General features: G+C 37.7%; 1 protein-coding gene across 1 annotated transcript in view; it reads left to right on the top strand.

Annotated features, from left to right (window-relative positions):
• Positions 1-468: 468 nt before the first annotated feature.
• Positions 469-26,222, top strand: part of LOC106148683 (catenin delta-2-like) — a gene marked incomplete at its 3' end in the record, with an annotated part of 357,080 nt that continues 331,326 nt past the window's right edge. Inside the window, 2 exon segments of the mRNA XM_013515023.1 lie at positions 469-557; positions 14,317-14,453. Coding sequence (XP_013370477.1) covers positions 14,322-14,453 — 132 coding nt within the window.

Here is a 26,222-nt window from a genome sequence, read left to right as displayed (position 1 = left end):
GTGTTTATAATGTGGTAAATGTTTTTGAATTACTTCAGGGTATCATATCTAAAGACATGAGAGGACCTCCAGTAATGCTTCAGAAAGTGGCAAGAACCATGGGTTAAGTGTGTTGAAAGCAAAGAGGAATAATGAAGCTCATTTATAGCAATGTGTGTTTTTACTGAACTAATTCTGTTTTAATTTAAACTTAACACACACTCTTAAGTTTCAGCTACACAGCACGTAGCTGTGACCTATAGGTATGAAACCTTTGTGTGGAGTTTGTCCAAGGGCTACTTGGGAATTCCTTTCAACAGGGCAGCTGAAATCCCTAGAGAAAATGATCTAAGAGGGATCAGCTTCGGAAATCACAATGCCTATTATGACATAGTATCATCCATCTTGTTTTATGATGCATTATTTCTAACCCACACACAAGGTGAAATAATAATTAAGCTTCATTTTCTGAAGAGACTATTATCAAAGAATCAACATGTGGACGTAATGTAAATAATGTAAAGTCATAACACTCTCCCAAAGCACGCCAAACAGAGATGGTTGTAACTTCTAGGCAGGTAAAATGTATAAGCAGGTGAAGTAATAGGTTTTCATTAGGAGTCAGTTGAAAAAATTGACGATAATTGAGAGTGTTATTTTGAGAAAAAAGTAATTTGATAATAAACAATATTATTTGGGCTTGGCAGGAGACATACTTTGATTAGTGCAAAATGAATTTTAAAATCTTGCAAAAATAGAATGAAGGATTGGTTATCACCTTTTCTAATATCCAATTCTTAATCTGTTTCATTTATTGATCTTATCCCAGACTTATTGAGCCTTTAAATTATGATTTTGTGTTGCCTTTGCAAGTACAATACAACCTCATTGACACATTCACTTTAGATTTGATACTCTAAAAAGAACTTACTTTGTTAGTGAAATCATTTTATAATAGGAAAATTATATCATTTAAAATTTCAAAAAGTAGTGTCTGTAAGTAAATATCTTTAGAAGCTATCAAAAGTGATTATGCCTAGTTTCATCTTTTAATTTTTCTTCTAAGGTCAGAAGCAGAATTTGTTTGAAAATTTTCCAAACCAGTAAGAGCAACCAAAGTTGTATGACTGTAGTTGAAGCTGTATGTTGTACAATTAAATGAAAACTCTGATTTACAATTTCTTTGCTGTGATGAGTGGAACATATTGGGTGACTGCAGCTATTTATTTACAGGGTCAGATTTTGTCCTTGCCTTCCTGTGGCTAGCCATTCTTGGAGGGGAAAGTGGTTGGGCTTCAGTACCTTAAGAAACTGTGAAGTGTCAGATACATATTTGCAATCGCTGTGAAAGGCAAACTGCCATAATTTGAGAGGACACTTCCAAGTTCTATGCAGTAAGAACATGTTGCAGGCCAGTGTGTGGCTGGCAATGTGGGACTTCCTGTTTAATAGATTGTGACAGTCGTGGTTGGTAATTCACGGTGGTTACATTGTTGTGGACTGGCTATAAAGCATGATTTTTTCGTACCATATTCCAGCATGTAATGCTATGATTGAGTACACTAATATAAAATGGAAAACTACATATTTGTTTGAAATACTATCAGGGACAGTGTTTGAAAAGTTGTTTATCGTTTACAAATGCAGGTGCTGTTTAGTATCTTGCACAGATTTGCATATGTGATGGCTTCTGTGTGGAGCGGCTATGTGAATATCTGTCCTGAGATATTTGACAGTGAAGCACTTTTATTGACATTTGCTATTCGAAGAGCACTATGTGGAGAGCTTTTCTGAAGTTTCAGCTAAAGACCATTCAGCCTATGCTGAGCCCTTTTACTACAGAATGCATTAGAACTTCCCCTCACACACAGGGAGAGTCATAAAGTACTATGTCGATTTTAATTTCTGTCCCACTACTGCTACCATGGTGGGTTTGTATCCCAGAACGCTAGACTTCATTTCCCAGCATGAGAAGTGTCCTGAAAGTTTAGTAAACCCATCAATCTGGCTATTGAAACATGTAGGTGTTGTCTGGGAAAACTAGGATGGTTATTGATTTCTGAAATGAGTCATTACCTAACTTTCAGTAAGTAGGCACCTTCAAAATTTGTCTTATCAGAGTCATTAATTTTATCCAGATATTTCCACTTTAACTGTAGACACACGTGTGATTGACAGAAATTTACAGTTTGCCTACTTTAATGCAATGTATATATATATATATTTCCCAAACTTATTAATTGGAATGTTCCTACTTTATACACCTGGAAAGACTCATAGGACATTTGTGTACAGTGCTATAAGTGTAAAATTCCCAGACATTTTAAAATAGGGCTGACAGTGAATCACACAGCTCCTTTAATTTTGACCTATTCAGTTAGTATTAATGATGCCAACTCATTTTTCCAGGTACTATTCTAGGCACTGAGGTATAAACATGAATAAGAGAGTTTCTGAGGTCCACAAATTCATGACTTAATTAGGAAGCAGAAAATATAGTGGTTTCATCAATCTGTCTTTGAAGGAATAACACTTTTCATTGCAAGTGACTGAAAAATCTATCCCAAATAGCTTAAAGGAAAGGAGGACTACATTCATATCAAGAAAGGTTCAAATTGAAAAACCATTAAAAGGTTCTTTAACAGTCCAGTAGAGGTAAGGTCATTACAGTTCATAGTGGTAAGTGCAGTACCTGAGGAAAGTTCCTACCATCCAGGTGTGAGGGAGAGAGGAGGAAGAGATTCGTATTGTCTGGAGTGTTTGGGAGGGCTGAAGTGAAGGAGTAGTGTGTGAATGAGACTAGGCAGGAGAAAGAAGAGGGAAGTGTAACCAGTCAGGCAGCCTTGAGGATGATGAGGATGTGCAAGAGGGAATATTGTGTGTGCAAAATGCAGTTCAGTAAGATGCCCTGGGAACTGTACGAAACTTGTATTTCTTACAGGAAGGTATGGGGAAGTGTAGAGTGAAAGGACATCAGAGTGGAAAATTAAGCATGACCCAGATGTGAATGGCCTCCTGCATCATGCAAAGCTGCTCAGACATCAGCCTTTATTATGCATCACTTCCCAACTGCTTTACTTCCACTAGTTCAGGGGAAGCCACTAGCACATTTAATAAAATAAAATAGAACTGAAAATAGAGTGGATTATATGTTGCAATGCACCCCTTTTCATAGCATTTGGTTACAAAGGTTGTGATTTTGTGTCACTGGGTCATGATCTAAGACACATTTTCTACCTGAAATAAACTTTGCAAGCCTGTGTTCTACATGATGACTGCCACTGAGTTATGTTTAGAAAGAAAAGCTGTCATAGTCAGAGTGCTGATGGAGAAGGTCAACTCTCTGAATAAATAATGAGGAGAATTAATTGCAAGGGGCAGTAGTGCAGAAAGACAGGCATGTTATACAGTTGTTTGAGATTCCTGTATTTCATGTGTTGTAGGGGTTCTCATGAAGCCATTTTTACTAGGTAATTGTCTATCTGAACATCAAGTGTGAGGTCTTAGTTGTAGGAAACACCTCAGTCGTAATCTCCACATTTATTCTCAGATGTGCATGGCCTTGCCGAAGAGAAGTGTAGACAGTATTCCTTGCCAGGAAATAGAGGGTGTGAACTACTTAAAAACTCTCACCTTTTATGCCATCATTTGTATCCTCACTATAGAAAATATCTGATATCATTTTAAGTAATATACTGTGTGTCATAAATTGATTATTTTCTAAAATTAGTTTTGTGGTTTGGAACAAAATGTCTACCAAATGCCATCTTTTTGGAAGTAGTTTCATCATGGGATTCTAATTCCATCAGTGGGTTAATCCACTTCTGAGCTCATAGTTGACTAGACTTTCAGGAGGTGGGGCCCCTTTGGAGAAAGTAGGGCACTGGGGTGGGCCTTTGGTAGCATATCTTGTCCCTGGCACCTTCCTTTCTCTGGCTTTTCCTTTCTGTTTCCTGCTGCCATGATAGAAGCAGCTTTCTTGCACCACACCGTTACGTCACAACATGTCTGTTCACCACAGGCCTAAGAATATGCAGCCAGCTGACCATGGACCGAAACCTCGGAAACCGTGAGCAAAGATAAACCTCTTTTCCGTGCAGTTACTATTGTCAGGCATTTTGTCACAGCAGTGAGATGCAGACTAGCAAATTAACAGTGTCAAATTGAAGATGATTAACAAATTCAAGATTATCACTAAACTGACAAAAACTCCTCTTCAAGGATCTTCAGTGAATTGTGGCTTCCCCCAACCTCCCCTTTCCTCCCAGTGGTTTGCAGCTCATCTCCTATGTGCTCTGCTTCTCAGCCCAGTTGCCCACTGTCCTGTTCATCTCATCTCATGTCATCTCATCTCATCTCATTTTATTTCTTAATTCTGGACCTTTTCTTTCTGCTAGTGACTCTGCTTTTCCATTCACAGGCATTCATGCACCTCCTTTCTTCAGACTTGTCCTGTCACTCCTTAGATTCTGATGGAATACTGATCACATCTCTTTGCATTGCAGTCTTCCCTATTCATTGGCCTTGGATCACCTCTGTTGCTGGCTCAAGTTATTAATTTTCACTGAATCAGGCTCAGGAGTAGCACCCACTTGCCCCAGAAATTCCATTTTATCAATAACACATAACATACCTGAAAAGATAGCTTGTTAACAGAGTGTTTGAAAGACTAGATGAAAATATCCAAGATCATGTTGTACGAAAAGGAAAACATCTGGGATATCTTCAGGGAGCATAAGCACAGGAAGACCAACTCCGCTCTGCACTGGCCTCATTCTTTCTGAAACTGGCTGCTTCTGGGCATCTCAGTGTGAACACTGCCATTCCATCTTTTCCATCACACATAATTTATGTCACAAAGAAAACTCATTCTGGGAGGCCTTCAGTCTTTGGTGGTGTTCAGGCTATTTCCATCCTCCTTAGTGATTAATAGTTCATGCAGTGACATAGAAGGGATTGTAGACCAGCCAAGCTGCTGAGCTTCTCATTGTTCCTGCTTCTATGACCACAGAGGTAAAGCAATCATCCCTCTGTTTGACCTGTGAGATAATAAACACTCAGATCCCCATGCTCCCGCCAATGCATCCCCTGCTGTAGCAAATGGAGTGTCTCTGACTCTGTGGTAGTGTCTGACACCTCCCTCGCAGCTTCTCAGGTAGAATTGGCCATTTCTCACCTCTTGGATTTGCCTGCTGGAGCCCTTGTAATTGCAGATCCTGAATACAGGTCAGTGTTCCTTCTTCGTATCTTTGCATGGTGCTCATCATACATTTTGCCAGATTTCATTAGCAGATTGCTTGCTGCAAGTATCAAGTTCCAGAAGTCTGCTTAATTGATGGTTGTACCTTAGAATCTCAACACCCAAAGTGTATCATTATCAAAAGCCTTAGACTAGTCCTGATATTTCTGAAAAACACCTTTCTTGTGTTTAAATGAGTCATTTAAATACCATGCAGAAAAATGATCCCAATTCAAAGCATATTTTGCTTATGTTATGTTCTTTAGTAAGCAACTATTATTGATTTCACTCTAATAGTTCATACATTAACTCAACAAACATTTATTAGCTTGATGCTGTATATCAGATACTGAGCCAGGTGTGGGAAACTGAACATAAATCAAGACAGATTGAATTTCTGTCTTAATTGTATTTAGCTTTGACAATGATCAATTAATACATGGTTTATGTTATGACAAGCAGTAATTTTACATTTCTCTTTTAAAAGTAAGAAGCAAGAGTAAATATATTTTTTGGTCTGTAAAGCACACCTAAATGAGGGTAGTGCTATGCTTTCTCCTAGTAGTGACATATTAGTTCCAAATACAAAATTGCAATTTGGGTGGTCACAGTGATTACACAGGAAGCATTCAACATTTATGATCATGTCTTTTTTTGTACTAATCCATACATTCATCACATGTACTAATCCATACATTCATCACATCAAAAAACATGTTGTTTTTTTTTTTTTGGTTTTTTTTTTTTTTTTTTTTTTTGGTTTTTCTCCGGTACCAGGAACCGAACTCATGACCTTGCACTTGCCAGGCAGGCGCTTTGCCACTGAGCTAAATCCCCAGCCCCCATCACATCTTGATATTACAAAAAATAGGTTTATGGTTATTGTTATGCAGTCTTTTAAATGTTATTTGTGGAGTAGAAGATTATACAGATAAAATGTTTTAATAAAATCCCAAAAGTACGATAGATATTGTGAAAGGGAAAGAAATTGTTCAAAGGGAAGGAACAGCTGGGATGATGGAAAGGAGAAAAAGAAAGGAAATTTATATACATACATACATATACATACACAGCTGGGATAATTATACTGCTGATGTCTATTGGTTTAATGAAAGGAGCAGTTAATGCTTAAATTTTTTGACCAATTTTGCATGCTTATTTCTGGTAATCTGAACAGCCAATTTGAAGACAACAATATGCAATATAACAGCCATTGGTGAATTACTACCATCTTGTTTAGTGATGCTCTGTATCATTTCTAAGGGCTTTTTATTATTTTTTATTTTCTTTAATGGTTTGATTAATCTTACATTCTTATATCTGATAATCTGAGCAACTTCATTGAAGATAACAATATGTAATACAATAACCACTGTTAATTCCTATCATTTTGTTTCGAAACTCTATATAATTTTTATTGTTTTTGTTTTGTTTTGTTTTTGTCTGTCTTGTTATTTTGTTTTTATTCTCTTTAAAATAAAAAGTATAAAAGAGAAAATATTAAATTTTGTTACATTAGACTATTTATATTTACATATATATTTTAAGGGACAAAATGGAAACATTCTATTGACAATTTAAAAGAGGAAATGGTTTATTTGGGTTATGCTTTCAGAGGATTAGTCCATCATTGGCTGTCTTCAAGACAGAAAATCATAACAGAAGGGTATGAAGGAGCAAAATGATTAATTTATGAAAGACCAGAAGCCCAGCCCAGAAACAAAGCCGGAGAGGGACAGCCAGAGACCAAATGTAGACCCCCAAGTCTCAGCTACAATACCCACCCAGACCCACTCAAAAATGTGCCTTACTAATCTCCTACATACTTCTTGAGCCAATCAAATCAAGAATTAAGATTAACTGCTACAAACTGAAAATACTTTCCTTTAACTGAATGAGACAAAGAAATAAGATTTGGTGTATCCACAGAGAGTGTGTATTGAAGAACCTGGTAGTGAGCCCCAATCTCCTGCGAGGTTTTACTGCACATGGTGGAAAGAAAGGGAGAAAGGAAGGAAAGAAGGAAGGAAAGAAGGAAGGAAGGAAGGAAGGAAGGAAGGAAGGAAGGAAGGAAGGAAGGAAGGAAGGAAGGGAGGAAAAAAGGAAGGAAGGGAGGAAGGAAGGAAGGAAAAGACAGGAAGGAAGAGACATGGAAGAAAAGGAAAGAAAGAAAAGAAAGGAAAGAAACAAGTAAAGGAAGAAAGAAAGAGAGAGAGGGAGAGAGAGAGAGAGAGAGAGAGAGAGAGAGAGAGAGGGAATGGAAAGAGCAAGAGACAAAGTAGCAGTACAGCAGGAATTGGGATGACCAGTTCATGAGGAACAGAAGGCCACAAGGCGGCCAGAACCTTGGCCTTTATTGATTGAGGAGGGGATTATCAGATGACTCAGCGGGTGGTGGTGATTTTAAGCTAATGAAGATCTTGCCCTGGAACATCTTTAGTCTTAGTCTTAATCTTAGTCTTAGTCTTAGTATTCTTGATATAAGACTATAAGATATAGTCTTAGTAGGTGGGAGAGGATGGCCCACCCCTAATGAGGTAATGGGAAATCTCAAGAGGGTGACACCAAAAATCCCAAGCCTCCACTTGTCCTTTAGGGAACCACATAAAGCTAGCCATCGTGAATTGGTGGTCCCCAACAGGTATACTTGTTTGGTGAGTGAGTCCTGAGAAGTATCGTTACAGGCTCTGGAATTGAAGTCCTCAGTTGAAGGTAAAAAGGAGATATGAGATTTATAGAAGTCTCTAAGAACAGTAAAGTCGATGGTAAATGGAATTTTCCTGAAGAAAAGGAAAACAGGGGGGTGGAAAGACTTCACAGTACAAATTTAGAAGTCATTGTTTATATTTGCCAATTCATATCAGATTATGATGGATTCTCGGTAGCACATTCAGCTGTCCAGATATTATCAGCAAGAAGAGGCACAGGTGATGGGTTTGAGGGGTGCACTGTGTAGATAAGACTATTCTCCGATATACTTTGGAACTGTAATTATTATAACATATAATAATATGGCCCTGCAGGTGGCCATATGTTAAAGCCTGGGTTCCCAGGGTGGCTATCTTGGGAGGTAGTAGAACATTTAGAGGTGGATCCTAGAAGGAAGCCATCCAGGATGGGCCTTTGACAGGAACCGTGGCATCCTGATATCATTCTCTTTCTCTTTTTCTTACTGGTTCCTGAGATGAGCAGTTTGTCCCAACACCTTTATCATCTGCCACTCCCAAGAGAGGCCTGAAAACAGTAGGTCCAACTTGGACTGGAACCTCCTGAACTGTGACTTACACTGCCTGACTGCCTTATAAGATCTCAAATCTTTTGACAACAAGCTGACTGACATAGAAGAAAGTGAGTGGAGTTGAAATTTATAGTCACAGTCTTTCCCAACCAGATATCTGTTCTGCTGGCCATCTGAACATCTTACTTGATGGGCAGTTGCCCAGACCAACTCCTTGGAACCATGTGGCCTTCTCTGTCTCACATACCCCATGGAGTCTCTCAGCAACCCTGAAAGTTCTACCTTTAAATTGTATTCATCATCTGACCTCCTCTCACAGCCTTCACTGCCTGGGGTTAAAGCTTCAGATAAAGATTCCATCAAAGAGTTGGGTGTTGATTATACCTAGGGACTATCGGTAGAACTGTGGACAATAACAGAAGTCGTCTACTGTTCCCCATCCAAACACAAGAGGCAATGCCTAGAGTGCTACTAAGCCCCTGAGATATGAATAGTGCAACTAAGGAGCTAACATTTAGTGTTAATGCTTAGTTACACTATGGGTGACCGCTGGTGGCCAGAAACTTCCATCCTGGACAATGCAAGTCTAACTTATGAAACACCTGTCGAGTGCCTCAGCATGGGAGGGATTTGAAGACTTTACAGGTGGGTGTGGGGAGAAGCAGGTCTCTGATGTCAGAGTGGGATGTTCCTGGGATTTACAACATGAGCTGAGTTGACAGTGTAAGAGATTAGGAGTCACAGAGAGCAGGTGTGGCGCTCAGGAGATGCCAAGACCGTATAATGCCCACAGGAGCTTGTTACTGAATTGGAGAAGTGCAGATCAGGTAACCGTCACATGAGATTGTCAGGTGGGTCGCTTAATTGGATAGTTATGTGACACCAAGAGCTTCAATTATTTTGTGGACAACAGCCAGAGTCATCAGTTGCTGGGCAGAAATGGCTAAAGGGGAAACAAGTTTCACTGTTTCAAACTAAAGCAAAATAGGTTGCTTTTTCTCCAGGATGGCAAGTGTCAATAACATATGACATCCAATATGGTCACTGAACTGAAAGCAAGAGAGGTTAGCCTTCTACACTGCAGATTGGATTTTAGGATTCTTATGCGTAATATAGTGCCCCGTGTTTGGGAAAGAAAAGTTTAGAGTATTCTTCTGGGTATCACAAACTCTTACTATATATGTATGTAGGAGTTCAAATTAAAAAGTAGGCTCTACATGTGGGGCTCCCTTCCTTTCCTAGTACTGTCACCCCAGCCAACTTTTCTATATTTCTGATTACTTCATTTGTGAGTATTATGGATGTTTGTGTGGGAGGGTTATTTTTGTTATTACTGTTCCTCCAGGCTTATTTTACACCAGTGGGACACAGCCTTTAGTAAGCTTTGATTTACCCAGATGTGCTTATTTGAAGCAGGGGGTGGGTGGGGCATATCTCTTCTCTGACACTTTTAGCTCATTGTTGATGAATGTATCAACAAAGAGCTGTAGAAAACAGCACCATCCTGCCACTGCCACGTCCAGACACTTCTCTACCCTCCCCTGGCTGCAGAAGAATTTAGGACAGAAACCTGAAAATAATCAAACCCCTCTTGTATTAGTCTGCTCAAGATGTCGCTTTGAAAAAAGACCACAGACTGGCAGGTTTTAACCACAGAAATTAATTCCCCATGGTTTTGATGACTAGGAGTCTCAAATCAAGGTGCCATGAGGACTGGTTTTGCTCAGGTGAGGCTGGTGCTTTCTGGGTCTGTGTGCAGAGGGAGAAAGATCTCGGCTGTGTCTTTTGCTTGCCTGATGACCTGTTTCATGTTATTCCCTCCCCAGAGGCCCCAACTCTAGGTCACACTGAGAATTAGTGCCGAACTCCATTTGTGAATCTGAGGGCACACGAGTCACTGTGCACCACTGCTCATGCACATGTGGACACTGAATGGTATAACGTGGCCCAACGGAGCTGGGCTTTGTTATTTTATAGACATGGCAGCTGTTAGTGTCAAATTCTGCTAGAATGGACCCACCACATATCCAGGGCTATCTTCCGTCACTACTGTCTCTTTACCTCATGTGGAAAATGGGTCTGTCTACCCCTACCCCCTGGGTATTTGCAGTTTACAATTCTATTATGTATAAAAAGGTGTCTTGCACAGACATTGTGTGGTTATTTGAAGAACATTATATAAAAGGAACAAATCTATTACAGGTGTCCACTACACTTACAAAGTAAAATCACAGAGGCATTTTTGTGTATCACATTGATCAAAGCATAAGGAAATACAGCTGAAAGAATGGCAAAGGCCTCTGTTATAGCAGAGTGAGGAAATGACAGTCTCCTGACGTCCTGATGGGCAGATATGTTGGACCCACTTTGCAGCAGGATAATTTGGCTATCAGAACTCTGAAAAATGCATATATTCTCATTCTGTTTATTATACGTCTAGGAATTTGTCTACTGAAAATGTCAAATGAAAGAATGGTATCAAAATTTCCAGTAAGTAGGCAAATGTTGATCTATACAGACCATTGCATACTAAGTGTTCATTATACAATTAAATTATAGAGTACTTTCTCTTGATATGAGACCGTAACTGTTCAGGAGATAGTGCTGAAAAAATTCTTTCTAGAGGATTAAATTAGTTCTTTTTATGTAAAATGATTATATAGAATAAATTACATCAGAAAAAATAAATTTACCCAAATCCCAGTCAAAGGCAATACACTTACCGGGGGGTTGCAAAATACTGATGAGTGCTCTTCCTTGATTTGTTTGTTCAGTCCTCTGCATTTTCCAGATTTCCTGGGCTTAGCTCAGATTAAATACTAGTTTTTTAGAGATTTAGCTCTTATTGAGACAAATGTACTTGGCCACATTACCCCAAAGTCTGGAGGTTTAAAACTTTTTACATTAACCTGAGGCAGTGCAGGGCTCAGATGTGGCAGGTCTGTGGCACATTTCCTCCATCTTTTCTCTGTGTTCTTAGCTAAGAAGAAACTGGAAGGTGACGTCTCTGCTGCCCAGACACAGTGATGAGCAGTGGTTCAATTAAATCTGGATTTAAAAAATTATAAACCATGGAAATTATTCCAACTCATTTGCATTCAGGCCTGAGTATTGCCTTAGATGGCCGTGCCTCTAAGGGGATAAGCCTTGGGGATTTCACTTGTTTTTCTGTTCTTGCTAAAGGAGAACGTGGAGAATTGGTAGATAAGCTGGCCTGAATCTTCCTTACACATTTTTTATCACATTTGTGAAGTGCCTGAAGAGAAATTATGGTTCTATTCCTCTTTAGGCCCGTATTTTATTATGACAGGTCACTGTCATACTTTTAGAAGGCCTACTTTATAAAAGTTAGTTGGGAGACTGTCATTTAGGAGACCAGACAGGTTATGGGAAATAGGCTGCCACATCAAATAACACTAAAATGGGGAGTAATGAAGTAGAAAACTTAAGTTCCTGACCCACATATATTACTTCATAACTCTGAAACCTTAGACAATTTCTTCGTCACAAAGTAGGTGAATGATAACACTGTACTAGCCCTGAACCTGAATTAATATGGACTGAATGAAATTCAGAGAACAAACATTAGCATAATAGTGTAGGTATGTGATACTCCAGTCTCAAAGAAGGTACTCCTGGGAAGGGTCCCCACCAGAGGCCACTGAGATGGGTATGGACAGAGAAGCAAGAGCTCTGGTAGACCTCAGTGATGGGGTTGACTGTGTGCACACAGCTGCTCTTTTCCTTTTTTTTTTGCCCATGCCCCTTCCAACTCTCAAACTTCCCTTAAATATAACATCACAGGCCTCATCCATTCTACCAGGGACAGCATGTGTTGACCTGTGTGTCTGCTTTCTGCCCAACTGAAGAGCTTTGATCAAACGACAAGCCACACTTGAAAGCAAGGAAAATGCATAAATGGAGTTGACCGTGGTCTTCCCAAGCCCACCACCATAAATCTCTGTCTTGCATCCTGTTAGTTTCCATCCGCTCAATACTCTGAACATTTTTGGCAAATCATATTTAATTCAATCCTTACTTTTTGCTTAAATTGTGTTCTCTTATTTTCTCAGACACACTCAAGGAGTCGGTTGGTAACTGATTCATTTGTCCCAGTGTTATTATAAACCCCTGTGGTGATATAAACACCTTACTTTAAACAATAAAAACAAATCAGAAGTTAGTTGGAATGTTGAATGAAAAACTTGAATGACAGCTTTTTCTTATGTATTTTAAGTAAAATAGTGTAATTGAGCTTCCTTATGTTTGCATATCCTTACCTCTAAATGATACTATTTAACTAAATGACTATTGACATAGGGTAGCAGCTTCTTTCAGAATTCTGTCACATGTTTAAAAACCCACTAAGCTCACATAATAAAAAAGGAAATGTCTTTTAGTCTTCATAGAGGTTCCTAGGTAGACCTGTAAAATAGCAGTTTTAGGCATGAAAATAACTTTTTTCTGTTTTGTTCTCAGGTTTTTATTGAGATTGCGTTCCATAATGCCTTAGTAAAGTTGCCCTCAGTTAACTGTTGCTTAATCTCTTGATGATCTTTGTTAGATGACATAGGTAGCAAAGGACTTGATTCACTCAGACTAACGTATCATAGTTCGGAAGGCTGGGAAGTCCAAGGTTAAGGTGCTGCCAGGTTTAGTGAAGATCATAAATATTTGAAGAAGGTAAATATTTGTAGGGTGGACTGGTTATTTACTGTATTTGTCAGTACCGATTAGGCTTCTCGTGTTAATGTCATTAGTCTCAGAAATGTCACTAGTTGTTGGTAAATTATTGATCATGACATCCTTACAAAGAGGAATATCTAGTAGATTTTCTTTTAAGTCAGATATGACAAAGTCCTGTGACAGATTCCTGTGAAGACCTGGTTCCTGGTTTATAAAAGGTGTCTTCTGGTGGTGTTCTCACAAATGGAAGGTCACTCCTGGACCTCTTCCATGAGAACATTAACCCAGTTATAAGTACTGTCTCCCAGTGACCTAATCACCACCCGATGGCCCCACTCCCTAACACCCTCACGCCTAGGTGGTAAGATTACTGTGCATGAATTGGACCTGCATGAACATTCAGGTCACAGCAGTCTCCTATGAGTAAGAAAGATGTTACAACAGAGCATAGCAACTTGGGAAGTTTGCTCCTCAGCTGTACACATGTGTCCATTTATGCACTGGAGATTATGCAATTTGAGGTTTCTGCTTTTTTTTTTAGGTAAAGTAAGACAAAGTAAATGGAAAATGAGCCTTTACAATTTTAAGACTTTTTTTGTTGTTAGTTTTGATTTTACTGATTGTCACAGAGAAAGAACTCAGTAACTATTTGCAGGGTGGACGAGTTATTTTACTATATTTTACAGTGCCAATTAAACTTCACACATTAATTTAGAAATCTCATTAGTTATTGATAAACTATTGATTGTGACATCATATAACTTCCTTACAAAGATGAATGAATATCTAGTAGATTTTCTTTTAAATCAGAGATGACAAGACAATAAATTTACATAAAAGATATACAAAATTGGAGGAGGACCAGTTTCTTGGACCCAGTACTTCTTTATCTCTTTACTTGTGTGCATAGTTTCATTCTCATTGTTTCCCCAATTTATCTCAAAGAGAATGCACAGAGGTGAGAGTGTGCTATCTCAGATGTGCTTGTGCATGACATGAGGAGAAAATATTCTCTCCCTTTGCATTTTTCCACTTCTAGAACTGAACAGAAGCCCTATCATGTCTTCACAGTTCATAACTCTCATCTTTCCAGTGTGTTTTCCTTCGAGTTGTTTGGTAGTTTGTCTGTGATGGTAACATCCAGTTGCATTGAGCCTGTCCTCTTGTATTTTAGGAGCTATGCCTGTCCCAGACCAGCCTCCGTCAGCCTCCGAGAAGACCAGCTCTCTGAGCCCCGGCTTAAACACCTCCAACGGGGATGGCTCTGAAACGGAAACCACCTCTGCCATCCTTGCCTCAGTCAAAGAACAGGTAGAAATATTCCATTTTTATGACATGTATGAAGAAATTTTAAAAACTACCTTTACAGATGAATAATTGTGATTAAATTGTTAGAAGGATATCATAATTTTCTAGCAAAATGTTGATATTCATTATATAAATAATATTAAAACATGGTTACAGTTGCCCTGACTTCATAATATTATTCTTGATTTAGGAGGCTTTCTTTGAAAAAAATATTCCATTGGTGAAAAAATCCATCCTCATAAGTGAAGTTTTAGTAGACTTACTGATGATATGATGATATTCTTAAATGAATGAAGCTAAGTAGATATTCTTTAGAAAATGTAAAGTCAAATAAGTTGCCTATGTATATACAGGAAGCTAAACAATTAGTGTGTATTGACAGGAAATGAAATCACTTTAGTGACAGCAACTGAATATTACATTAAGTCAAGATAAATTGATCTTCCCAGCTTTTCTGAAATAGATGCAGAAGGGTATGTTCCAGAACTTTCCTTCTTAAACTAATTGAAATTTGATGTAATCTTCAGCACTATTTTGTCATAAAAAATGGCCAAGCAAATAAAAATTAAATCTGAGATTTTTAAAGAAATTATTTAATGAAACTCATGCTTCTTTTGTATAAAAAGGAGTAGATGATTTTTAAAAGTTAAGTGGCCAAGATATTATAATTTTCTTCTGGGCATATGTGAAAAATAAATCAGTATTCCTATACTTTAAAATTTTTAATTAAAAGAAGGCCCCAGTTGGCTTTTAAGTTGCTGTTCATTTGCGAGAGAATTTTAAGTTGAATCTTCCACTACCATTAATGTTCTCGAGCCTAGTACAGAATATGCCACATAACAATATTTGGGTCTCCAAAAGTCTTCATATATGACCGTGCAGCTATGTTACCAAGTCACCTTAGTTTGTGTAAGCGCACCCTGTGTTGTTCACTAAACTAATGATATATTTCTCAAATGTTTACTATGATTAAGTGGCACCAAAAGCATTTTTAATTGACATGTGACATTTGAACTTACTTATGGAGTACAGCATTGCAATTTGGAACATGTATTATATAATCTACAATGATAAAAATCGGTGTGATTAGCATTTGCTTTTCCATTTTCCTGTGTATATTGGGAATGTTCATTCTTCTCTTCTAATTATTTTGAAATGTAAAATGTATTTTTATAAGTTTAGCTACCTGTTCAGGCTATAGAACATTAGCACTAATTCCTTGGTGAGTATTTTGATACTGATGATTTCACCTCTACCTGAGTCAGCATCTGGAAGAAAATTAAAAGTTGTTAACTCACAACATGTATGAAATACATCTCAAAGGGAAACCAATGGGACTTTAAAATGGAATTGGTAAGCATGTTTGGAGGAACATTGTGAAAATACCCACATACTAATGGTGAGGAGGGCGTTTAAAAGGGTGGGCCAGGGTATGGCTCAGTGGCACAGTGCCTGTCTGGCAGACCCAAGGTCCTGAGTTCAATTCCAGGTACCCCTTCCCCCCCGCAAAAAAAAGATGGGACACTCAGAAGTCATTGTAAAATGAGTGATACATTTTTAGTGTGAAAACTAACATTTTAATAGTGAAACAAAATTAAGACATGAAAAAGTAAAAAGATAAGCTGAATCACAATACACCCCACATATGTAACAGTGTTAACAAAATTGATATAATGCTTTGTTTACAATGCTAATGAGAAAACTAGGCACAGGATATGTACAGGGAATTCATAGAAGGAAAGTACAAACAAACTGATTTTATGGAAGTATTTTTCACTTAGATGTACTCATCATAGACATTAAATTTTACATGAAAATAAGATTTCTTTTTTGTGTACCAAGTGGATGAAGTCAGAAAAAGAACGTATATTGTATGATAGCTCATGGTTAATATTTGGGGAAGTCTATATTCTTTTCTGTTTCAAATGAGAATGGGAATGCTGTAATATTTTTCTCCTTTTCCCTCTCCCTTTCCCTTTCCCCTGCCTCTTCCTCTTTTTCCTTTCTCATTCCTGGGGGTCGAACTAAGGTTCTCACACTTTGTCAGTGCGCCACATGCCTGTCACTGTTACAGATTTTTTTGCATCTGGCCAGATAATCTTTTCCTATAAATTAACTTTTGAAAAGTCTAATCATATCCATTGATCTGGTCATACTTGGATATATGTTCTGTAGAAATGAGTGACGCTTATTACAACACTTACTTGGGATAGTAATAAAAAGGAAAAGTATGTCCTTATGAAGAGTTGAGAAATGATAAAAATCACTCTCTAAAATATTTATGTAGTTAATAATAAAATGTGTTGAAGACTATGTGTAACATTTGGGCAAAAACATGAGACTTTTAGAAAGGAAATGATGTACAATGGTATTATACTGTGTTGTTGAAACAAAATAGCATATTTGTTGTGTATTTTTTTGTAGGTGTTTATGGTCATCCAGAAAAGTTAGCAGAGAAAAAGCAAACTTAACCTTGATTATTCCACTTAGGTAGAGTTCAGCATGTGCTGAGCTCATGCAGGATAAAGAAGAAAATCAGAAGGGAGGGAAGAGAATTGGGGTTGTAGGAAATATTAACTGAGTTTGGGTAGCAGGGGTTGCTTCTTTAGTAGCTGCAATAGTGGTGTTTGAATGTTGGAAGCAGAGATGCAATGCTTAAGGCAAAACTTCATTTCTGAAAATAAAACAGCTTTTAAAATTTTATTTTCCTATGACAAATTGCACTGCTTTACTGCAGTATGATGTTTTCAGTTCTTCTGGGAAAATACCCAGAAGGGGAATAGCTGGGTTGAATGGGCCCTCTAATCCTAGTTTCTTGAGGACTCTCCACACTGATTTCCACAGTGGTTGCACCAGTCTACACTCCCACCAACAGTGGAGAAGGGTCCTTTTTCCCCACAACCACTTGCTATTGGTTTATTTCTCTGATAGCTGTTCTTTCTGGGGTGAGATAGCAACCATTGCTGATTTTCTGTCATCCTGTTTTGAAATTCTGTATCATTTTAAATTTTTTCTTACTTTTTATTCTCTTTAAATAAAAAAAATTCTTTTCCTTTCTTTTTTGGGGGTTGGCTGCAGTTCTGGGATGAATGTGGACCCTCGTGCCTGTTGGGCATGCACTCTTCCCTGAACTCAGAATTACCAGCAATAATTACCAATAATTGCCATCAATAATTACCAATAACTGCCATCAATAATTGCTACTTATTGATGAGATTTTATTAGGAACTTGGGAAAGGTTTTTTCTAAGTAATCAAAAAATCTGTTATTTTTTTTTCACCCTCAACAATGAGATTCTTGGTGGCAGAAAACTAAGTTGAGAAAGAATAAAAATCTGTCCTTAGAACTTGAAATAGAACAACCAGAAGTACTGAGCCCAAAACTCAGAGTCAGGTCCCATGCACAGTGCCTGCCCATGTGAGACCGGGGATCCCTGGCAGGCACTCCTATGGACCTTCTGGAGGTGTCCGGATACATAAGGTCTTCTCCTCCACTGGGGTTTATTGTCCTGAGTCATCTTAAACTTTGCTTCCTTTTTTTTTTTTTCTTTACTTAAAGATAAACTGTTATCTGTGGAGTTGAAGCTAAGTCCAAGATGTTTTTGTGAAAGAATAGCTGAGATTAAGACAAACTGTTTTTGACAGTTTATACCATCTATGATTCTTAATAATTATATGCACAATATGTCTTTAAGTTTATTCACTTAAAACATAGCCATTTCCTTGCTCACTTTAGATACGTGTTAGAACTAATTTTCATTACTAGAAGTTCTATTTTTTTATTAATTAAGGGTAAAAATATCCTAAATAGAAGTTCTATTAATTAATTTTAGTAGGAAATTTTATGGTTTCAACTATGTCCTACTCTAATCCTACCTTTGTAGAAGTCATTTCTGCTGGAGGAAAGTAATTCTTTTGAATAGTATGAATGTATTCTGAAATGTGGAATAATAAGATGTATTATTCAGGAAACAAATCGAGCATCTAATATAGGCAGGGCTATAATCAAGAGTAATGCACATATAAAGAAAACTCAGTCTGATAGTGTTCCTCAGAATAAATTGTTAATGAGACTAAGGCTCTTCGGCAGGTAGTTAGCACTGTAGAAATAAATTGTAGCTCACGACTGTTAGTTTTTTCGGTAGAGATAAAAACAGAGCAAAGTAAAAAAACATGCCTTTATTGAGGGCACAGAGAAGACCACACAGAAAGGAGGAATGTGGAGTTTCTGAGGGCCTGGCTATATAGGGCCAGGCTGGGTGTGGGGTTTAGGGGATGGTCTATGCAAATTGGCAGGCAGTGATTGGACAGGGAGCAGGAAGAGGAAAACAGGATGTTGTAAAAAAAAAAGGGGGGGGGAGTAGGAAGTTGTAATATGACCAGGAAGGAGGAAGTGGAGCCTGCCACATGGCCTCCAGTGGGCCACACCATATTGGCTCGCCACCATGATGGCGGAAAACTCATCAACGGCTATACACTGAAACTTAATTTGTGATACACCTTAGGCCAGTGGTGGTGAACCTATGGCACAGAGGCCACATTGGGCTCTTTATATCACTAAAAGCTCTAAAAAGTTCACCATCCCTGCCTTAAGCCATGAACTGCATCCTAAGCCCCTTCATGACATGACAGAAATATTTGCAAACTGAGTAGTTGAACACAGCCATCGGGTACTGGTTGCCACAAAGGTGTTCACTGACTTTTTTCTTCTTTCTAATTCCCTACCCTGATTGCTTTTTAACTGGTTGTTTTACACTTTGCTGTTGACATAAGTAGAGCCATAATGTATGCTACATTCCATGGGTAAGCTTCTCTATTTCAGATACACCTATCTCGTTTCCAACAGTTATGAAGTCTGTCATTCTATGTGGTTTGAACAGAGAACACCTAATCCCTACGTCCTCCCCTGAAATTGAGTGTCCCTTGTCCAAAACGGAGGGCGACATGGGCATAGATGATTCAGTTGCAAATCTGGATAAACAGCAGAGGCCATTTTTACATATTCATTGCAATGAGAAACCAGTGGTAAAAGGGGTGGGGAGGGTCAGAAGATTCTTTGTGACCATGGAAGGTAGATATGTGATGAAGACAGTGACTCATGACATGAGGCCGAATGGTATAAAAGAGAGAGAAGATAATTTAAGCGGGATGGTCACTGAGGAGATGAAGATGAAAGGCATCCGGTGCACAGGTGGGATGAGGACCGCTTGTCCCTTGAGGCAGGACTGAGACCAAGCGTGTGATATACAGGCAGGCGGGCTTGGCTTCTCTGAGGATGTGTGATGTTTATCTTCTGTGGCATCATGCGGGCCCAGTCACTGTGTTTGAGTTCAAGCCTCAAGAGTTGATCTGAACCAACATGTAAAAAGACATGCATACTAGAGCGAGGGGTGCAAGGGAGTAATTAGAATGCAGGGTCTTGGGATCAACACTGAGCTAAGTGACAGGAGAGTTGGCAGGGACAGTACATCTATCCTGTGAGAACGAATACAGAGGGATGGTGTAAGCTTGCAAACCAGGCACCTTAGACCCAGGCTGGAAAGTAACTACTGATGGTCTTATCGCTTAAATTGAGACCCTGTGAAATGAGGAAATTGCAACAAGGGGAGAGGGCACATTGTCTGGGTCACCTCTGGTGGTGGCATAAGGGTAGGAACATAAACAGGAGAAGGAGAAAGCAAGAGCCAGCTGCAACCACTGACTGGCAGACAGGAGCCTGGCATTTGCTTCCTGGCTGCAGGAAGTGGAGACATTGTTCTTGCAGTGTGCCTAGGGGCACTGGTCCTAATCTTCATTTGTGCGCCTTCATTTTTTGTTATTTGAAGTATAACGTTAACCTATTCTTTTACACTATAATTTATATCCTGTCATACTATATAACACTGGCCTTAAAACCAGAGTATTACTTTGCACTAGGGAAAACCAAAGGGTCCTAAAAACACTGTTTCAAAATAGTATTTCTTGCCTTTCAGTTGGCCTGTGCTTTGTTTGTTGATGTCATGCTTCCAAAAATTAGAATCCAGAAAGGCTTCCTATAAGCTACAGAAATTACTGGGGCATTTCTAGAATCTTCAGTTTATTGGTACTTGTAAAGTATTACAGTTCAGATAAATATGTTTTAAAGATAAATCTACTGTCCAAGTACCTTTAATAATGAATAGATTACATAGAAAATGTCTAGATACATAGTGGTCTATGCAGATGTATCACTGTCTTAAATTTACTCCGTAGTGATTAAGTTTCTGTGTACATAGGGCCGCACATACACAAGTGATTCTCACTTTGGGATAACTTTCAAGTACTTAGCCCTGGGGTTAAAAATCTAAGATAAACAGCTGTAAAGCATATTGGAATATAAAATGATTTGTATTGAAAAAAAAATCACTTCTTAAAATTGTGAACATTTATAATCCTGGGTGCTTTATTGCTACATTAATTTTTCTTGTTCTTAAAATTCAACAAGCATCGTAAATGATATTCTTGATTTTAGAAAAGTTTTTAAGTCATGTTATTAATGGTGTCAATGATGTCTGGATAGTAAGAAAAATTGTTGGCTTGTTTTTATTCATATTTGCTATTCTATTTAATGTAATAATAAAAGTAGGAATAAAGGCATTTACATCTTGGGGAAATCCAGTGTATGAATATCTTTATATGTGTTAGGTTATACAAAGGCATTAAAAGAGAATTTTTTTTAAAAAATTAATTTTATGTAATGTATAAAGATAGCTCTTATATTGACTCTTGTGATAACCCACCTTCTTTTATATTTAATTTCTATGTTTGTAAATGTAAAGCATTTTAGCTCTGTATAACTAGAACACTATTTGGAAGGTGCATTCTCTAACATAACTCTTTTAATTAATATTCTTATAGTGCTATATGTCTTTGAAAAATCTTTCAACATTATTTATGTTACTATAACATGCAACAATAGTTTCTGATAACACAATGTGGAGTATGACCTATAAATATTAATCACCTTCCAAATGGTGTTTTGGAAAAGGATTATAGGAAAGTAATGATAGAATTATCATCCATGAAGAAAAAGAAATTAAAACACCTTTGAGAAAGGTCAAGAAGATAAAGGATTATCTGAAAGGCCAGTGAACTTTAGATTCATTTAGTCAGAAAAGACAAGAATTACACATACTATAGTGCTACCAGTTGAACTTTTTTCACTTTTAATAAAAATTAAAAGAGAATAACTTGATGCGTAATTTATAATTTTATTTCTTGTTTCACGCCAAGTATGGATTGAGAATATAAAGCAAGAGTGTGATTTTCCCCTAACTTTCATAGCTAGAACATCATGTCTATTAGTAGGATTGTCTGTTTCGTGGTGTGTATTGAGGCATGAAGTCCCCATCTCAGAGTCCGAGCAATGGTGTCCTGGTCCTTGATAGTTAACAGCAGAGAGGAGACACCTCAGAGTCACCAAAAAATTCTTAGGAATGCGGGGTCAGAGGATGATGGTGATGGTGGAGGTGTTGGCAGGGTGTTTAGTTCTGGAATTCTGTGTGTGAAATAAAGGGATGTTCTCCTAGAATGATGTCACTAGGTGTTGCTGGGTTTGAAGTGAGTTTATTTCCCTGTTGATCCTACGCATCAAAAAAAAAAAAAAAAATCAAAGCTAGAGATTAAGGGATAATAGGTAATAAACAACTATTATTATCTTGGGAGTTAGTGCGAAGAGTTTCATTTGTGGAAGAATAACACTGGTAATGTGGATTCATCATTTCTCTTCCCATGTCATGCTTCTTGCTGCCTCGTATGTATTAAATTCTTTTCTGTAAGTTTATTTTTTAACCTGATACCTTAAAGCTTAATTTTCACTTAAAATTTTAGAATATAACTCTTCTCAGGCCAGTTGTATACCAATCCATCTTTTCAAAATCCCTGAAATCCTTTCTAAGAATTAATTGCTTTGATTGGCTCCTGCCGTGTTCCTTTCAGATGAAAGGGCACCGGAAGCCATTCTGGGAAACAGGAGAAGTGACTAAGGTTTTATGTGCTCTAGGAGACAACAGGCTGAAGTCGGTAGGGTTTTGTAACATGACATTATAACACTTCTCATGTTTCCTTCATATTAATCATTAGAATTTGCTGTTAAATATTCATATGTGAAATCACATTGAATATTTTAAATGTGATGTTTTAGTAATTTTTATGAATTTTTCATTATACAGATAATAGATGAACATTGTGGCAAAGTTATAACATCAGACAGGGAAAAAAGATAAAATTTTAGAGAATATACTTCACTTAGAGCTAGCAATAAATATTTCCTTCAAGGACTTTAATATGCATATATGAGCATTTAGACATAATATTTATTTGCTTTTTAATAGTGCATCTTCATACATTTAATATTATATAAGAAGTATTTTTCATAACACAAAGTATTATTTTAAACGTTTTTCTAATAAGTATATAATAGAGCCGCTGTGATTTCTTTAACATTGTAATTTTACTTTTTCTACCTTTTTTGATCTTTTAGGTTAATTCAGTTTTCTCAGCATGAAAATAAAATAACATGTCATTCTTCCTTGTACATAAATCATTGGGTCTGCTTTGACAGAGGCTGCCTGGAGCAAAGTTTGGAAAAAAGTTTCATGACACTTACAGACTCACTGGGAAAATGTGTCATAATTAATTACTGATAAGGACCTTAGGCAAGGCAACCAAGTAAGGGCTCTTGGAGTATAATAGTCAATGCCTTGTGCATGGTTTGCACAGAATGGGAAATTAACCAATGGAACACTTCAGAGAGTTAGTATGGAAGGTTTCCATTATTCAGGGTAAATGAGCCAAATTAATCAAAATTAGGAACTTTTTAATTTAAAATAAGTTGGTAATAATAGTTAAAAATGAACACAAGAATTACCATAGAACAAGGAAACAATGTCAAATAGTACCTCAAATAAATTTTTAAAAGGTATATATTGAGTTTTTAAAAAATTAAATAGTTACACTTTATATGTGAAACATTTAATGATTTATATAAATAAAAAATGGCTTTTTTCTTTAGTGATTATTTTCTTCAGTATTGTTTTGTTTATGACCAAAGAAACTGAGATTGAAGTAGTGTATATTGTTTATCTACCAAAACCTATATAGGAAATTAGTAAAGAAATGTGAAATTAAACGGCTCTATTCTAAATCCAGTGCTTGTTTTCCACTGTTCTGTGCTTTCATAGTTGAGATATAATAATTGACTTGCAATATATTGTTTAGTATTTACTCCAAGAGAGAAATTTTTCTATAGATTCCATCCTTGCCTTTATAGTCTCTTTCACTAGGAAAGGGAGGGGAGAAATTTTACATTAATTTGATCAGCAGTATGTTTTAGGAATCATTAATGAGAATCTAAACACACATTCAAAGAGCTTGCACGTCTCCCTGTTGGTTAATGATGCCTATGGAGGAAAAGTGACCTTGAGAGAATCCTGGGGGTGGAGCACAGTTCTGCTTCAGCCCAGCATTCCTGTCGCTGGGAGTCAGCTCTTGGACTGGCCTCATCTCTAGCATGCATCAGCAACGTAGGTAAACATGCCCCAGGCAGCCCATCGATCACATGCAAGTGCTGTCACTTTCTGCCACCATAAAAGACAGGTGCAAGTTCATGCCCTGTGCTGTAAATGAGCTCAGTGCCACAGAAAAGAAAAGATCATATTCCCCCTGTTCACCAGTGACAAATTCTGACTTTCACATTCTACTCCCGGCCTCAGGAAAGAAGTGGACCACTTGCCTAATTACTGTGAGAAAGAATGATGCTGTGTCAATGAGTACAACAAAAATCATTGTTGACAGGTGATCTTCAGCACTTCAGTAGACAACACTAGATAGCTCTACTCACTGTCAGTAATTTAGTCATGTGGGGATGTGTTTTGCAATTTCCACATCTTGGAAGGTCTGCTGGATGAAGCAGCTGTACTTAAATTAAAAATTACAACATTGTCAAAGTGAGTGTAAGGTTATTCTGTGGATTTACTCAATCACAGACTGTTTCATGCACAGTCTTGATGCTGCCCCCGTCACATCTGTTCTGGGAAGTAGAACCCTGCAACATTAACCAAAGGTGGATAAGTCTTTGAGTTGACTGAAGCATCTTAGGTGCCATCGTAGCCCTGTTTGCTCACATCTATACCCAGCACATCCACAAGAGAGGAAAGGCCTTCACCCCAACATAAAGTCAACTCGTTCTCAGCCCACCTATTAGCCGAAGCAAACACTTTTAATAAATTACACTGCGCACTCCAAGTACTTGTCAGAGACCTGAAATTGCCTGCTATCGACCTCCTGTCAAGAGCCATAGGCAATTTATTTTTAAAATTAATAATATGGACTGTAAATATTCCCTCTTTGGGGAGCACTGCTCATATTGGGAGCAGCACTTTCACCCTCCGTGCAATGCTGTCCAAGAAGTGGCTCTACCCTGCTGCAGGAAAAGGATGACTCCACCTTCAGGGAGGATCGACATAAGGAATGGCCATGCTGGAAGTTTTTCTGGATTGTATGCAAGACTGGTATTGAACGCTTTTCCTACCTTATTATCCATTGATTTTACGTCAGTGACACATTGTAGTAATAGATATACATCACTGATAGTAACAACAAATAAGAACAATTGCAATATTTTTTTTCTGATGGATACATAAGCTTTTTAGTTAATTTATGGAAGAGGTTTTTGCCATGTTTCCCCATTTTCCTGGTGTGTTCCTAACTCCAGAGCAATACTGGCCGTGAGGAGGTATTAGATACTGAGGACTTGACTTCAGGAATAAACTTACTTTTTTCCTTCTCTGTTTAAGCTCAGGACTAATGCTTTACCAAACTCTGACAAACATCCTTAGATTAGTTGGGGTCTTCTGTAGATGGTTGTGCCTGTCATGTCCTTTCCCCTTGTTTTTGTGATCTCCTAGATACAGGTCTACAATTTAGGCCTCCTGCATAATATTTCAGAATCAGCTCCTTTACTTTGATAAATCCCAGGCCCCAAAATTGCCATTTCCTCTATAAATAACCTCAATTGGAACTCATTTAATTGGAATGAGATATATCTTCAAGTTAAAATGAGGCTTATTAACTTAAACATATTCTTTATTGATAAAATACAGAGCTCTTTTTTTCCCCTCAAGCAAGACTGTGTGCTTTGTTTGCGTGAAAGGAAAAAATACCACCACATTGGTTATCAGTTAGCAACTTCACACATCAAACACACAAATATGCCATTATTTTTGTTTATACTCAATGATGCCAAGTTTATCATATTTGTTGAATATCTCTTTCAAAGATTTCTAACTGTTCTTTGAAAAGACACTCTTCCTGCATCTCAAAGCATTCTAGTTAGTTGCCTTAAATGCTTGTCTGCAGTTACTTTTATGTTTGGAGAACTTTCTACCTACCTATGCTTGATGAAATTTGTAACATTATTACATTAAAATATGTTAAAGTAATTTTCTTCTGTTTCCTACTTATTTATATTTTTGTTTAGTGGTAGTATAGTTTATATGTTATATAAATGTGGGCTTTATTTTTTTTGGTACTGGGAATCAAACTCAGGACCTTGCACTTGCTAGACCAGTGCTGTGTCACTGAGCTACATCTCTGGTATGTTGGGCTATTTTTATTGTTGACCTTTTTATACTTTAATGCAAGGTATATATTATGCACATATACGGGTGACATTGGATCAAACAGAAAGCTTACATCTTTGTGGCTTTGTGTTGGAGTAATTCTAGCCTTCACTCTCGATGAATGGAAATAGAAT

This window comes from Chinchilla lanigera, unplaced genomic scaffold (genome assembly GCF_000276665.1).
Source record: "Chinchilla lanigera isolate Chin_1 unplaced genomic scaffold, ChiLan1.0 scaffold00025, whole genome shotgun sequence".
NCBI lineage: Eukaryota > Metazoa > Chordata > Mammalia > Rodentia > Chinchillidae > Chinchilla > Chinchilla lanigera.
Note: the sequence above shows the minus strand (reverse complement) of the source record. Positions and strands in the feature narration are given on the sequence as shown.